Source organism: Prunus persica, chromosome G2 (assembly GCF_000346465.2).
Source record: "Prunus persica cultivar Lovell chromosome G2, Prunus_persica_NCBIv2, whole genome shotgun sequence".
Lineage (NCBI taxonomy): Eukaryota > Viridiplantae > Streptophyta > Magnoliopsida > Rosales > Rosaceae > Prunus > Prunus persica.
Window position 1 is genome coordinate 6,113,189 of NC_034010.1, and position 12,917 is coordinate 6,126,105.

The 12,917-nt window shown below is 36.1% G+C and overlaps 2 protein-coding genes across 2 annotated transcripts; both read left to right on the top strand.

The window, feature by feature from the left end:
• LOC18785786 (MATH domain and coiled-coil domain-containing protein At3g58360) lies at positions 4,051 to 6,210 on the top strand. Its single transcript, XM_007219723.2, has 4 exons — positions 4,051 to 4,303; positions 4,414 to 4,542; positions 4,629 to 4,786; positions 5,394 to 6,210. Exons 1-4 carry the CDS (start codon positions 4,269 to 4,271, stop codon positions 6,050 to 6,052), a joined length of 981 nt encoding a protein of 326 aa, XP_007219785.2. The 5' UTR covers positions 4,051 to 4,268; the 3' UTR covers positions 6,053 to 6,210.
• LOC109947245 lies at positions 10,953 to 11,663 on the top strand. Its single transcript, XM_020557172.1, has one exon. The coding sequence runs from the start codon at positions 10,953 to 10,955 to the stop codon at positions 11,661 to 11,663; it is 711 nt and encodes a 236-aa protein (XP_020412761.1).

Here is a 12,917-nt window from a genome sequence, read left to right on the forward strand (position 1 = left end):
TTTATGAGTTCCTGCTTGACATGTGAGTAAAGACTTCCATGCTGTAACTTATGCGTTGGATTGCATTCAGTGTACTTGTTCTTCTACAAGCACCTACACACATATGGATGTGTCTCCATACTTAATGACTTGAGATCTTGCCATTCCCTATATATAATGATGATTTAATGTATAAAACAACCTTTCTTGCCTATTGATAACATAATATGTCTTTAATCAAAGATGTCCTTAACTCTAAACTCTAAGGGCATATTTCTAACAGGCTATGAATCTGTCAATGTCACTCTTAGAGAGTGACAAAAGAGTTATTCTATGTCACTATCTAACAGTGACTGGACCGGATTGTCCAATTTTGGAAGGGGTGGACTATTTTAACAATTTGCCTTCCTATTTGTCCTTTTTTGGTAAAACCCCATTAAAATTTGCTATGATTCAATATACATACGAAAATGTTGGAAACTTAGGATCCGTTTGGTATCCTACTTGGATCCAATTTTTTAAACTCAAAAATAGAAGTCCAAAGCCCAAAAAACCTATTTGGTAGGCCAATTTTTTAAAATTCAAACCCAAATAAAAAACTCAACACCCCCATTATTGAAAACAAAACAAAGTGAGATTTTAGGATTCTTTTCTCTCTCCCCTCCCTCCTCCACACACACACACACACACACACACACACACACACACACACACACACACACACACACACACACACACACACACACACACACACACACACACACTCTCTCTCTCTCTCTCTCTCTCTCTCTCTCTCTCTCTCCCCTTTCTTTTGTTAATTCCCAATTTGGGAATTAGCGTTTCTGATTTTCTGATTTTAATTTCAATTTTTTTTAGATTTTGAAAATATTTTGGAGTTGAATACCAAACAATTTTATAGATCTTAAAATCAATATTTAAACCCATGTTTTAAAAAAAATCTTAATTTCTGAGTAGGATACCAAACGGACCCTTAATTCTTTTACGAATTAAATTATTTTATTTGAACAAACAACAGTTAAATTTATTCAAAAGGCAAAGGGCGCAACGTCTCAGTTTTTAATTTGTTTCGTCAAAACTTTATTCATGATTAGTCACAACTCATCAAATACTATTGTTAAATAATTTAAAACTAAAATGTTGTTTAATAACTATTTCATTTTCAGTTTTCAGTTTCGTTGTTCGCTTTATTTATTTATTTAAATTGTAAAATATTTCGTTTTTCAGTTTTCAAAATCACCCTTATTTTTAAAAACAACTTGAACGTATTTTCAGTTTTTGTTTTCATTTTTTATGGTCCCTACTCCATTCACTAATTTTGTATCACCGCACATGAAATGGCACTCCAGTTACCAAAATTCAGTATTTGTGACCTCTCGACTTAGACTTGGCTGCTCGATTCTTCCGTTTTGGCTAGTACTAGTATGCCCTTAAAGCCAACTAATTATGTGATAGTTAAGGACATCTTTTGTAATAAGTTATTAAGTTATTCATGGGTAAGACAGTTGTTTTTAACCATGATATTTGGTCTATTATCATAGAAGTAAAACAACTTTAGTCCTAGGAATATGAAAGGTGATCTTCTGCCAAGATCAGTACACACAATATTCTCTAAATGTAGAGGATGACGAGATCTCAAGTCATGAAGTGTGGTCACACCAAGATATGTGTGTAGGTGCTTGCAAGAGAACAAGTACACTGAACGCGGTCAAATATATGAGTTCTAAAATGGAAGTCTTTAGTCACATGTCAAACTAGAACTCATAAATTGCAATGGTGCAAACTAGAACATTTGACTACCTCTGCTTCTATTAATATGCCAAAATAACTGCTTTAATATACCATGGTAATTTCACACACACGCTATTAAAGTGCCAAAAGATTTCCAACTTGTGATCACTATTTGCAAATCAAGACTCTTTTTCACATAACTAGACCTCATTGGCATCAACTTGGTGCTTTACATCATAGTAGTAGTGAAAATATATTATGCACATAGGAGTTGTACTCTTTAAATTAATTAAGGGATTCCTACAGGGATTTTGTGATCAATATGACCTTCATGTATTATCTTCTTGCATAATCTAGTCTATATCCCCAGTACGAATGATTTCTTGTAACTTTCTTCTACTTAAGATACCCACCTTATTTCAGAAAAAGAAAGACAGTATTAGATGAAGTTAGAATAAATTAATTTTTTGAAGTGAAAAATGAAAAAAATAAATGAATAAAAAAAACTCAAATTAATTATTTCAATATATATGCGTAGATGATTGACGTTTGGTTATTCCTGATTTGAAGCTTTCTAGATTTCATTGATAAAAAGAGAGGAGGATTGAGAGCTTGCATGCTTCTTACACACAGACGTATATATAATTATATACGGTCATTCTAAGTCTTAAAATTTGTATTCAATTTGAAGGAGAAACTCACCAGGATGATCCAGATTTATGGAGTTGTCGTTTGTAGGCTCTTATTTAGAATATAATATTTAAGAAAAATAAGATAAGAGGTCTAAGGAAGGATGAAGCCGGCAGGCCCTTTCGATGTGGGAAACCACATCCCCGTTCATGTTGCTATGACTCAGACCCGAAAAGAAAATGAAGAAATGACCAGAAAATAGGAGGTTTCTAGCTTTGGAATAAAGTTTGAAACTCTCCTAACGGTGGAGCAATGGAGAAGATTACATCGATATTGGAGAGAGAAACTAAAGTTTGAAACCTGCAAATTGTTTGTTACTAAATTACCATCTTTGTATTAAGAGTATCTGCTTGATGGGCGTAGGAGTTGTGCTCTTTATTAATTAATCAAGGGATTCCTTTAGAGGCATGACCTTTATTTATCTTCTTCTTGTTCTTAAGAACATTTGTTCCTTTCTGCTTTTGAAAAAAAGAAAAACAAACAAACAAACAAATAAACTCATCTAGTCTACGTCCCAATATCCATAATTTATAATTATTGATTCTTTCTTGTAAATTTCTACTCATGATGCCCACTTTACTTCAAAAAAAAAAAAAGAAAGACTAGTGTTCCGATCCATAATTGACTGAACAAGGTTTAGGGGCAAATTGAATTTTTTGGTACAAATTTTTTGATTCAGATTTTTTGGTACAAGTTCATGGGGGATTTCGATAGTTGACTCAATGTCAATTGAACATATTGTTAAACAACATTCTCTACATATCCATATACATAAAAACTAGGATTTGTCATTGGGTCAGGCGGTCCAAAATTTTTGGATTTGGGTTGGATTTATCGTGCTTTTTTGGGTTAGGTCAAGTCGGGCCAAGGTTTCAAATGTCTTGGCCTGGTCCCCACCCTATTGGGCCAAGACGGGCTTGGTGAGCCGGGCGTTTTTTTTCTTCTAAGTATTTTATAACAAGGTTAGGGAGTGACTCTCCACTATGTGGCTACATGTGGAATTGATACATGATACATCATTTGGTTTGCACGTCATTTGTATTGTACAAGGATGCATGTAACTGATACATTTGATTATTTCAAGAGTTTGTGTGGTGGTCGATTGGGAGATAATGTTGCCATACATGTAACTCCAGATCCAGTGCCTAGGAGAAGTAATTAAAAGACAAGAATTTTGCATCCGCTAGCCAAATATGTACCAAATAAATTTGCCACTATTTTCAATACCGATGAAATCAATTGAGGTGCTTGAATTTAAATTAGCCCACTTGTGATATTAAATGCAATATTATATAAACTTTATGGGTGGATCGGGTTGGGCTTACATGGGCTTAAACGGCCTATCTTAAAGATTTCAAACCATTGATCCAAGTTCTATCTAATCTTAGAGATGGCTGGGCCTAGCCGACCTAAAACATAGGAGGAGATTTTCGCTCTCTCACTCTTTTTTTCATTTTATTTCTAGAAGAAGAAGACTTTTGCTCTCTCTCTCTCTCTCTCTCTCTCTCTCTCTCTCTCTCTCTCTCTTACATTTCTTGGTGGAGGAGCATACATATGATTCTTGTTTTAGTGATGTCATATGTATGTTCCTATCTTTCTCTATCTCTCTTTTACATTTCTTGGTGGAGGCGGCATGCATATGGTTCTTATTCTTGTGATGTTTGTTCCTATATATGCAATCATGCGAGGCCTAAGTTGTAGTGGAAAACTAATTAATTTTACTATCTTTAATGGAGAAATTCTAGCATCAGCAAATTTGAGTTTTTGTTCAATATTTTGTGGCGTGTTCGGACTCTGTCTTCCAGAGGTTTAGGGTATTAAACAAGAATTTAAAAAGAAGAATAGTTTGTATGCAAAATTTACTTTCCACTTCGTCAGTTGGAAGGTAAGTAATTCTCCGTTATGTTATGAGCTTTATTCTACTCTTTTTTCTTTATGAGCTTTATTCTACTCTTTTTTCTTTGTTATTTTATTTTATGGGATTGAGCTTGGTAGAATGAAGAAGGAGGAAGAGGAAGAAGAGGACCTTGTGCGTGGGACGTTCACCTGGAGAATCAACAATTTCTCCACGCTGAACAACCTAGCGCATTATTCTGATGTTTTCGTCATTTGTGGTTATAAATGGTAGACTCTTTTTTTTTCCTTTTTTTTTTCCTGGGATAATAATTGGTTAATATGTAGACTTAATCATCTTGGGTTGGTTTGAACAGGCGGATCATTATATATCCTAAGGGGAACAACGTAGATTACTTGTCCCTGTATTTGGATGTTGCAGATGCTTCAACATTGCGATCTGGGTGGACCAGATATGCCAAGTTCAGCCTCACCGTGGTTAATCAACTTGATAGCAAGAAGTCAATCACAAGGGGTATATATCTTTATCTTGTGGCTTGTCATTTGTTAAAGCGACTTGTTAAATGAAATTTTTAGTGTTTTTTTTAAACTTACATTGGAAAGAAAAATAATTTCTTTACCTATATTAACTTCAACTCTGGTTTTTTCTAGTATCAACAATCCTCCCTATCTCTCCGTTAGTTATGATCTGGATGGTCGAATGGCTTACAAGCTAGATATACACTACTATAATATACCACCAAATGGTTGTGTTAAAGCTGTTAATTCATCTTGATCACTCATGATCATTGTCATTTATTAGTTCATAGCTGATCATTGTTTCTCATGATGGTCAGGCATACATATGACTCTCTTAGTTGTTTTGGTGGTGTCACCTGTATGTTCCTATATATGCAAGCATATGATGTCAACTAGTTTCTAGGCTGCGACGCCTAAGTTGTAGTGGATACTGTAATTAGGCTTTAAAGTTGAGTCAGAATATTTTTTTACCTGTTTTGTTGTTTTTTTATATCTGTTCGCTTTAACGGGCTTCCTATATCATTCATACTGCTTCGTTATACACATGTTTTGATTCTTGGTTCATGTTTTTGTGATCCTTGATATACATTTCATTTTCACAGATTTAGAACATGAGTTTGCGGCAAATGATAGTAACTGGGGTATTAAATCATTCATTCTTCTAAGTGAGCTTCGTGATCATAATAAAGGGTATCTTGTCAATGATTTGTGTGTTGTTGAAGTCAAAGTTTCAGTTCGTAATGGTATTAAGATTTTAGAAGACCAAGAAACTGGGGAGCTTATCGATTTCAGGGGCTTAGGACGAGTAGAGAAAACTTTTGTTCCATTTCTAGAGGAAGTTTGTTCGTCCTATCCTTCCTTGCTCGAGTGCCATAAGAAGAGAAGTCGTCCGTTTATTCAATGTGCATACACAGCTCTGGGCCGACTCTTGCGTTTTCTGAAGACTACAAAGGCCAAGGATATGACCCGTGATGCTTGTAAACGCCTTCAACTGTTATGGGAGGAGCTTGAGACCTTCAAATTTGACTTGGCTTGGCTGGAGCCTCATGTTCAATTGGTTTTGGTCATGAAGAAAAGGGCAGGAAGAGTTGATAGACTGAGAGAAGATGTGGAAATTTTGGAGAATGAAATAAAGAGGCGAAGGGATGTCCTTGCTACTGCGGAAGTTGATCTTGAGGCAGCGAAAAGAGACTTGGCAAAGGCAGAAGAAGAGTTCAAGAAGATAGATATGGATACTGAGCTAGGCTATCCATTACCTTAATTTACTGTACAAGTTTCTCTTGGGTGCATATTTGTCTCTTTGACGAAGATATCCAGTGTTACATAATATGTACTAGTAAAACTTGGGCGATTATGAATTTTTAAAATTTATATTTGCAACTCCTTTTGATTCTTTCCATATTTTTTTTTTCCGATTCTATGAATCATTGAGACTTAGCGGGTGAGACGTGGTGGGCAATTTGAATGCCCACCCCTACTATACCCAACAAGAGAGATAAGACCATAAGTATAGTGCATACTATGAGTAAGAGTCCCTGAATATATCAAAGAATACATTGAACAAGACCAAAATGCACATCAGTAAGCTAAGACAAGAATTGACAAGCAATATTTACGATATAAGCTATCTCAAGGCGAGTGAACGTAAGATATTGAAGAGCACCAATCGAACTACGATACCTGATAGCTTAATTTTTTTACGCTTTATTCAAAAGTAGTTTATTGAGTGATATTTGTTTGGTGTCTTTTTTTTTTTATTTGGCTTTATTATATTTGGTGTTATGGGCACTACTTGTTTACTATATATATATATATATATATATATATATATGTATTTAAGGGTTTGACTTTGACCTTTGATGTTGGTAGAAGAATGAAGAATGAGAAAGGAGCTTGTGTCTGGGACATTCACATGAAAAATTGACTTCTAACTTGAATACGACAAAGCTTTACTATGACGTTTTCGTCATTATTGGTTATGACTGGTCCCTATTTGGCCATACCTCCAATTTACAAGCGCAAAATTTTGTGCTTAGATATTTGTGTTGATACATAATGGTTAGTTTTTATTTTCTATGGCCTAAATTGACTTGGTTGGTACAATCAGGAGGGTCCTTATATATCCAAAGGGGAAACAAAGTAGCTGTTTGTATCATAATCAACTGAGTATATTTTTTGGGGGATCAGCGCGCAAACAGACTCGAAGACTGATGACACCGTCATGATCTTAGCTACTAAAGACAACTTTTCTCCGACTTGGCAAATGCCAACCGAAGGCGATTGCCAAAGCTCTCAACTATATAACCTAAGGGAGGATGGGTGGTGGGTTGTGATCTCTCAACAACAAAGGGAAATCCGGTTTGGGGGGAGAGGGGGTCTGGGTCAATGTTGGATTCGTTTTGGGTGGGTGGGGTGTGTCTTCTGTAGTTGTGGGTGTCTTTTTTCTTTCTCTTTTCTGTAGTTGTGGGCTAGAGTGGGGGGGTGCTGGATTCTGGGTTCATGCGGGCGGGTGGTGGTGATGGGGAATGAGGGGAGAGGGAAAGCGTAAGGAGCGAGAGTGAGAGTTTTATTTATTTATCAATTTTTTTGTTTTAATGTTTTATTTATATTTTAATCAATTTAAAATTAAAAAAAAGAAAAGAAAATGTGAGATTCCTTGTGCCACATAAGCAACTAACAGAGAGATTTGACAGAAAACCTAACGGCGGAACTACATTGTAATAAATTAAGAAGATGAGGGTATTTGATTGTAAAAATTGAAAAGATAGGAACTAACATGTCTTAAGACCCCATTTGATGGACTGGCTTGGACTAGTTAGGATGGACTTTGAAGCATTGGATTGAGCTGGCTAGGTTTTGAATTCAATCCTTCATTTTTTGCACCAAATAACATACTAAAATTAACATTTTTTTTTAATAAATAATTTTATTTTATTTTATTATTAACAATAATCAAATGCAAAATTCCAACTTTTTGCATCAATGCCTTACTTTGTTTTGTCTTCAAAATCTTTCTTCCTCTTTTTTCAGTATTTTTTTTTTCTAATCGAATTTTCTTTATCAGATAAAAAATTCACATTCTTATTTTTGGCGAGAAAAAGGGGTAAACTCCAACAACAAACAAACTAAGCAGCCCATGATCCCAGGCTGGAGCAATATCAAAATAGTAAACTCCCAAAATTCATCTTTTATTTTACCAGAAAAAGAAAAAGGGTCATTCTTTTTCTATCAAAAGAAAATCTATCTTTTTTATTATACAAGAGAAAAGATTGTAGACCAAAACCAATATGGTAATTTGAAACAAAAGAAAAAAAATCTACAGTATAGCTTTCAGATCATAGAAAATACAAACTAAAAACAACATCCAAAAAAAAAAAAAGTTATGCAAATTCTAGATGGGAACAGATCTCAATGAAAGGTATCATAAGAAATCAAACCCAAAAAACTACAGCACTCAATATCTAACCCAGAAAAATAGGATAACAAACAGAGAAATCTGTTTTTGAAAAAGAAAAATCAAAAGAGAGAAGAGATAAGAGAAGAAGAGAGATGAGAGATGAGAGAGGAGAGGAGAGGAGAGAGAGCAGAGATGATGTGAAGTGGTTGAGGGAGACAACGTTGAGGAGACGACAAAGAGGAGATGAAGTGAAGGAGACGATGAGAGGAAGACTTCACATTTGGCAAGAGGAGACAATGCGAGGTAGTCTTCGAAACCCATGTCTCAACGTGGGTTTTGATATTCAGTGTATGCTGGATTCATATCCTAAACAAAAATTTAAGTCCTAGCTAGTGTGTAATACAATTAAGCCAACCAAACAATAGACTGGATCCATGTCCATTTTAATTGAAAAAGTCTTCTTTCAAATCTTATCCATTACTCAGCGCAGAGATTTGATCAAACATATCCTTGGAGCATTCTTTCTCTTTATTGAGAATGGAGACTCCTTGTTGTACATTCATTTGCCTCCATGGCTTTATTAAGAGTCCGGACAAACATCTTTAGGTCATGTCTTCTACAACACAATTGTATAACGCCCTCAAAGACAAACAACATAGCCACAAGACATCTATGATGTCTCAGATCTAAGAATTAGTTTGCACCATTGCAATCTATGAGTTCTAGTTTGACATGTGAGTGAAGACTTTCATTCTAGAACTCACGTATTTGATTGCGTTCAGTGGTATATATTCCTAGGACTATAGTTGTTTTAGTGTTATGATAATATACTAAATATCATTTTTGAAAACAACTGATCTTGCCATTGAATAACTTAATAAGTCATTACATAAGATGTCCTTAACATTAATTATCACATAATTAGTTGGCGTTAAGGGCATACTACTAACATTACCTCCATAGGAATGAAAAAATCATCCTCCCTCATGACGGCAATCCCAAGATCGATACTTTGATACCATGCTAAAATATGAGCGAATAATAGTTGTGAAAATTTTCTGTGTATTCCTCTCCTTGTAGGAGGCCACATTTATAAAATAACAGAGCCTTAGAGGCCAAGTAAGGTAATAAATTCATATTTCTATTTAAAGTTACAAATCATGAATTAAAGAAAATCAATTACATTTAATGCAAGAATCTTTAAAGTGCAAGAGAAGTCATATGGGTCCACAAATCACTCCAATAACAAATGGAGTTGTCGTGGGTTACCACGGGAGAGCTCAATGGAGGTAATAAGTAGCAATAGGACTTTATAGGACAAACACCCATTATGGGTGAGGGGCTCCAACGAATCTCAATGTTGGAAATTAGAGGATTGCTATTTGGAGTTAGCCATGAGGCTCTAATACCATGAAAGATTTTGGTAAGATTGATAATAATCGGCTACTGTGGCAGTGATTGGTCAGGGAGTGAGGATGAGATGAGAAGCACCTCTGGATATGCATTTAATCTTGGATCAGGTGTGTTCTCTTGGGCTTCAGTCAAGCAAAGTAGTGTAGCTCTGTCTACAGCTGAGGCAGAGTACGTTAGTGCAGCAAAAGCCACTGCGCAAGCAATCTGGTTGCGCTTTGTTCTCTCAGATTTTGGTGAAGAACAGGTGGGTGCTACTACAATTCTATGTGATCATACCTCTGCTATTGCTATAACTAAGAATCCGGTGCGTCATCATAAGACAAGGCATATAAATAGAAGGTTTCACTTCATCTGAGATGCTTTGCAAAATGGAGAGATTGATTTGCTGTATTGCAAAACTGAAGAACAGACTGCAGACATCTTTACTAAGGCTTTAGCAAGAGATCAGTTTGAATACCTGAGAAGAAAGCTTGGAGTAATCTCACCTAAACACTTAGAAGGGAGTGTTGAAATATAAGTGTTTTAGCTTATATGATTTTGTATTTAGTTTAAATTTACAGATTTAAATGTGAGCCCTTGGATTATAGTCCAAGTGGACAGCTAAGATCTAATCTTAGAATAGAAGAATGGATGGCTAGATTTGGATGATGTAATTTGGAATATCTTATTCCAGCTGTTATTAGTGCACAGTGTGTGCGTGAGAACAATAACAGATTTCTTCTTTTTGCTCCTTCCTGAAGCTCTCTCTCACTCTGAAAATTCCTCTGAAACTTCTACTCATTCTGTAGCATTTAGTATTATGCAAGTTACAATTCACTTCATAGTCTGAATTCTAACATGGCCTCAGAGCCAGGTTCGATTGTTTAGCTGGGTGATTGAATTTGTGAAGAAAGTGAGATGCGATTTGAAGAACTGGGTTTCTTGAAGATCTGTATCTAACATGGCAGGGTCTGGAGGTGGTGAGCTAAGGGCTCCGATCTTTGAAGGTGATAACTATGAGTTCTGGAGCATAAGAATGAAAACCATTTTCAAATCTTATGGGCTTTGGGAATTGGTTGAGAAGGGAATAGATTGCTCAGATTCAAAGGGAGCTAGCGAATCTGACACAAAGAAGAAAGAAAAGGAAGAATCGAGTGGTGCTGGGAAGATGACTGTCACTGAGCTACTCATGAAGGATGCTAAAGCTCTGGGTCTGATTCAAGGAGCAGTGTCTGATGAGATCTGCCCCCAAATCTCTCATGAAGAAACCTCTAAGGGAGCTTGGGATATCTTGATGAAGGAATTCCATGGTGATAAATAGGTTAAAAGTGTTAAATTGCAAGGTCTACGTAGAGAATTTGAATATACGAGAATGAGAGATGATGAGTCCCTTTCTGCTTATCTTACCAAACTGATTGATCTGATAAACCAAATGAGGAGCTATGGAGAGGATTTAGCTAGAGCTAGGATTGTTCAAAAATTACTAATCAGTTTGCCATCAGCTTATGATTCAATCTGTTCTGTTATTGAGCATTCTAAGGATTTGGATGAAATTGAGGTACAAGAAGTGGTAGCTTCTTTGAAGAGTTTTGAATTAAGGCTAGATAGGCACTCTGGATATAAGGCTAAGAAAGCATTTGCTAGTCTTAGTGTGAATCCCAAATCAGAAAAATACAGTGGAAGTCAAAGTGGTTATAAGGATCAAAAGAATTGGAAGACAAAAGGCAAAAAGTGGGATAATAAACCACCTGATGGAGCTAGAAACCCCTGCAAACATTGTGGCAAGCTACATTTTGGTGAGTGTCGGTTTAAGGGAAAACCAAAATGTTACAACTATGATAAATTTGGGCATATTGCAAAAGATTGCTACAACAAGAAACCAGCACAACAGCTCAACTATGCTACTCAGACCGAATCCATACCAACCATGTTTTATGCTAGTAATAAAGGCTCTGCTAGTGTAAAAGGATGTGATGGTGTATGGCATTTGGATTGCAGATGCAGCAATCATATGACTGGCAGAGAAGATGTATTAATTGATGTTGATAGGAATATAACTGCAAAAGTTGCAATGGGGACATGACAATTGGTTAATGTTGTTGGAAAAGGAAATCTTGTTGTTGACACTAAGATGGGAAGAAAGTATGTCAAAGAGGTCCTGTTAGTTGCTGGTCTCAAGGAGAATTTGCTCAGTGTAGGGCAAATGATGGAGCATGGATATGTTCTGATTTTTGGTGCCAATAAGGCTGAGATTTATGACGATAGTTCTCTATCAAATCTGGTTGCTAAGTTGCAAATGAAAGGCAACAGAAGCTTTCCTTTGAAGCTTCACACAACTTTACAGGTTGCTTTAAGAGCAAATGTCGAGTCATCCTTAATTTGGCATAGAAGAATGGGGCATTTAAACTTCACTAGTTTGAAGCTGGTACTTGCATTACCATAAATTAAGACTGTCAATGAAGTGTGTGAGGGCTGTACTTTTGGAAAACATTGCAGAGATTCTTTTCCAAAAGAGACAACAAGCAGAGCCACAATCCCACTTGAGTTGGTACACACAGATGTCTGTGGACCAATGCAGACGGTTACTAAAGCTGGAAATAGGTATTTTCTTACCTTCATAGACGATTGTACTCATATGTGTTGGATATACTTCCAATGAATTCAACAAGTTTTGTGAAGACATGGGAATGGAAAGGCAGCTAACTGTGGCATATTCACCACAGCAAAATGGAGTTGCAGAACGAAAGAACAGAACAATTATGGAGATGGCTAAACGCATGATGATTGAGAAGAAGATGTCTCTAGAATTTTGGGCTGAGGCAGTAAACACTGTTGTGTATGTTCAGAACAGATGTCCAACTAAGGCCTTAGACAAGAAAACTCCATTTGAAGCTTATAGTGGCAGAAAGCCAGGAGTTAAGCACTTAAGAGTGTTTGGTTCTTTGTGCTATGCACATGTTCCAAATCAACAAAGGCAAAAACTCGACTTAGCTAGTACAAGATGTATATTTCTGGGGTATGGCAGCTGTGAAAAAGGCTACAGATTAAATAATATTGCATCTGGAAAAATGATTATTTCCAGGGATGTGATATTCAATGAGGCAGCTGTTTGGGATTGGAATGCACGAAAGGAATGTGATATCTCAATACCTCTTAATGAGACACTCACTGAGAGAGAAGAGGAACCTAGTGATTCTAGCCTGAGTCAAGAAGAGATTTCAGAAGAGGGGCATGCTGATCCTGACTCAGGATCACAGGATGTTGATCACACACCTTTGAAATACAAGAGTATTGCAGAAATGTATGCAAGATGTAACTTGTGTATTATCGAGCTTGA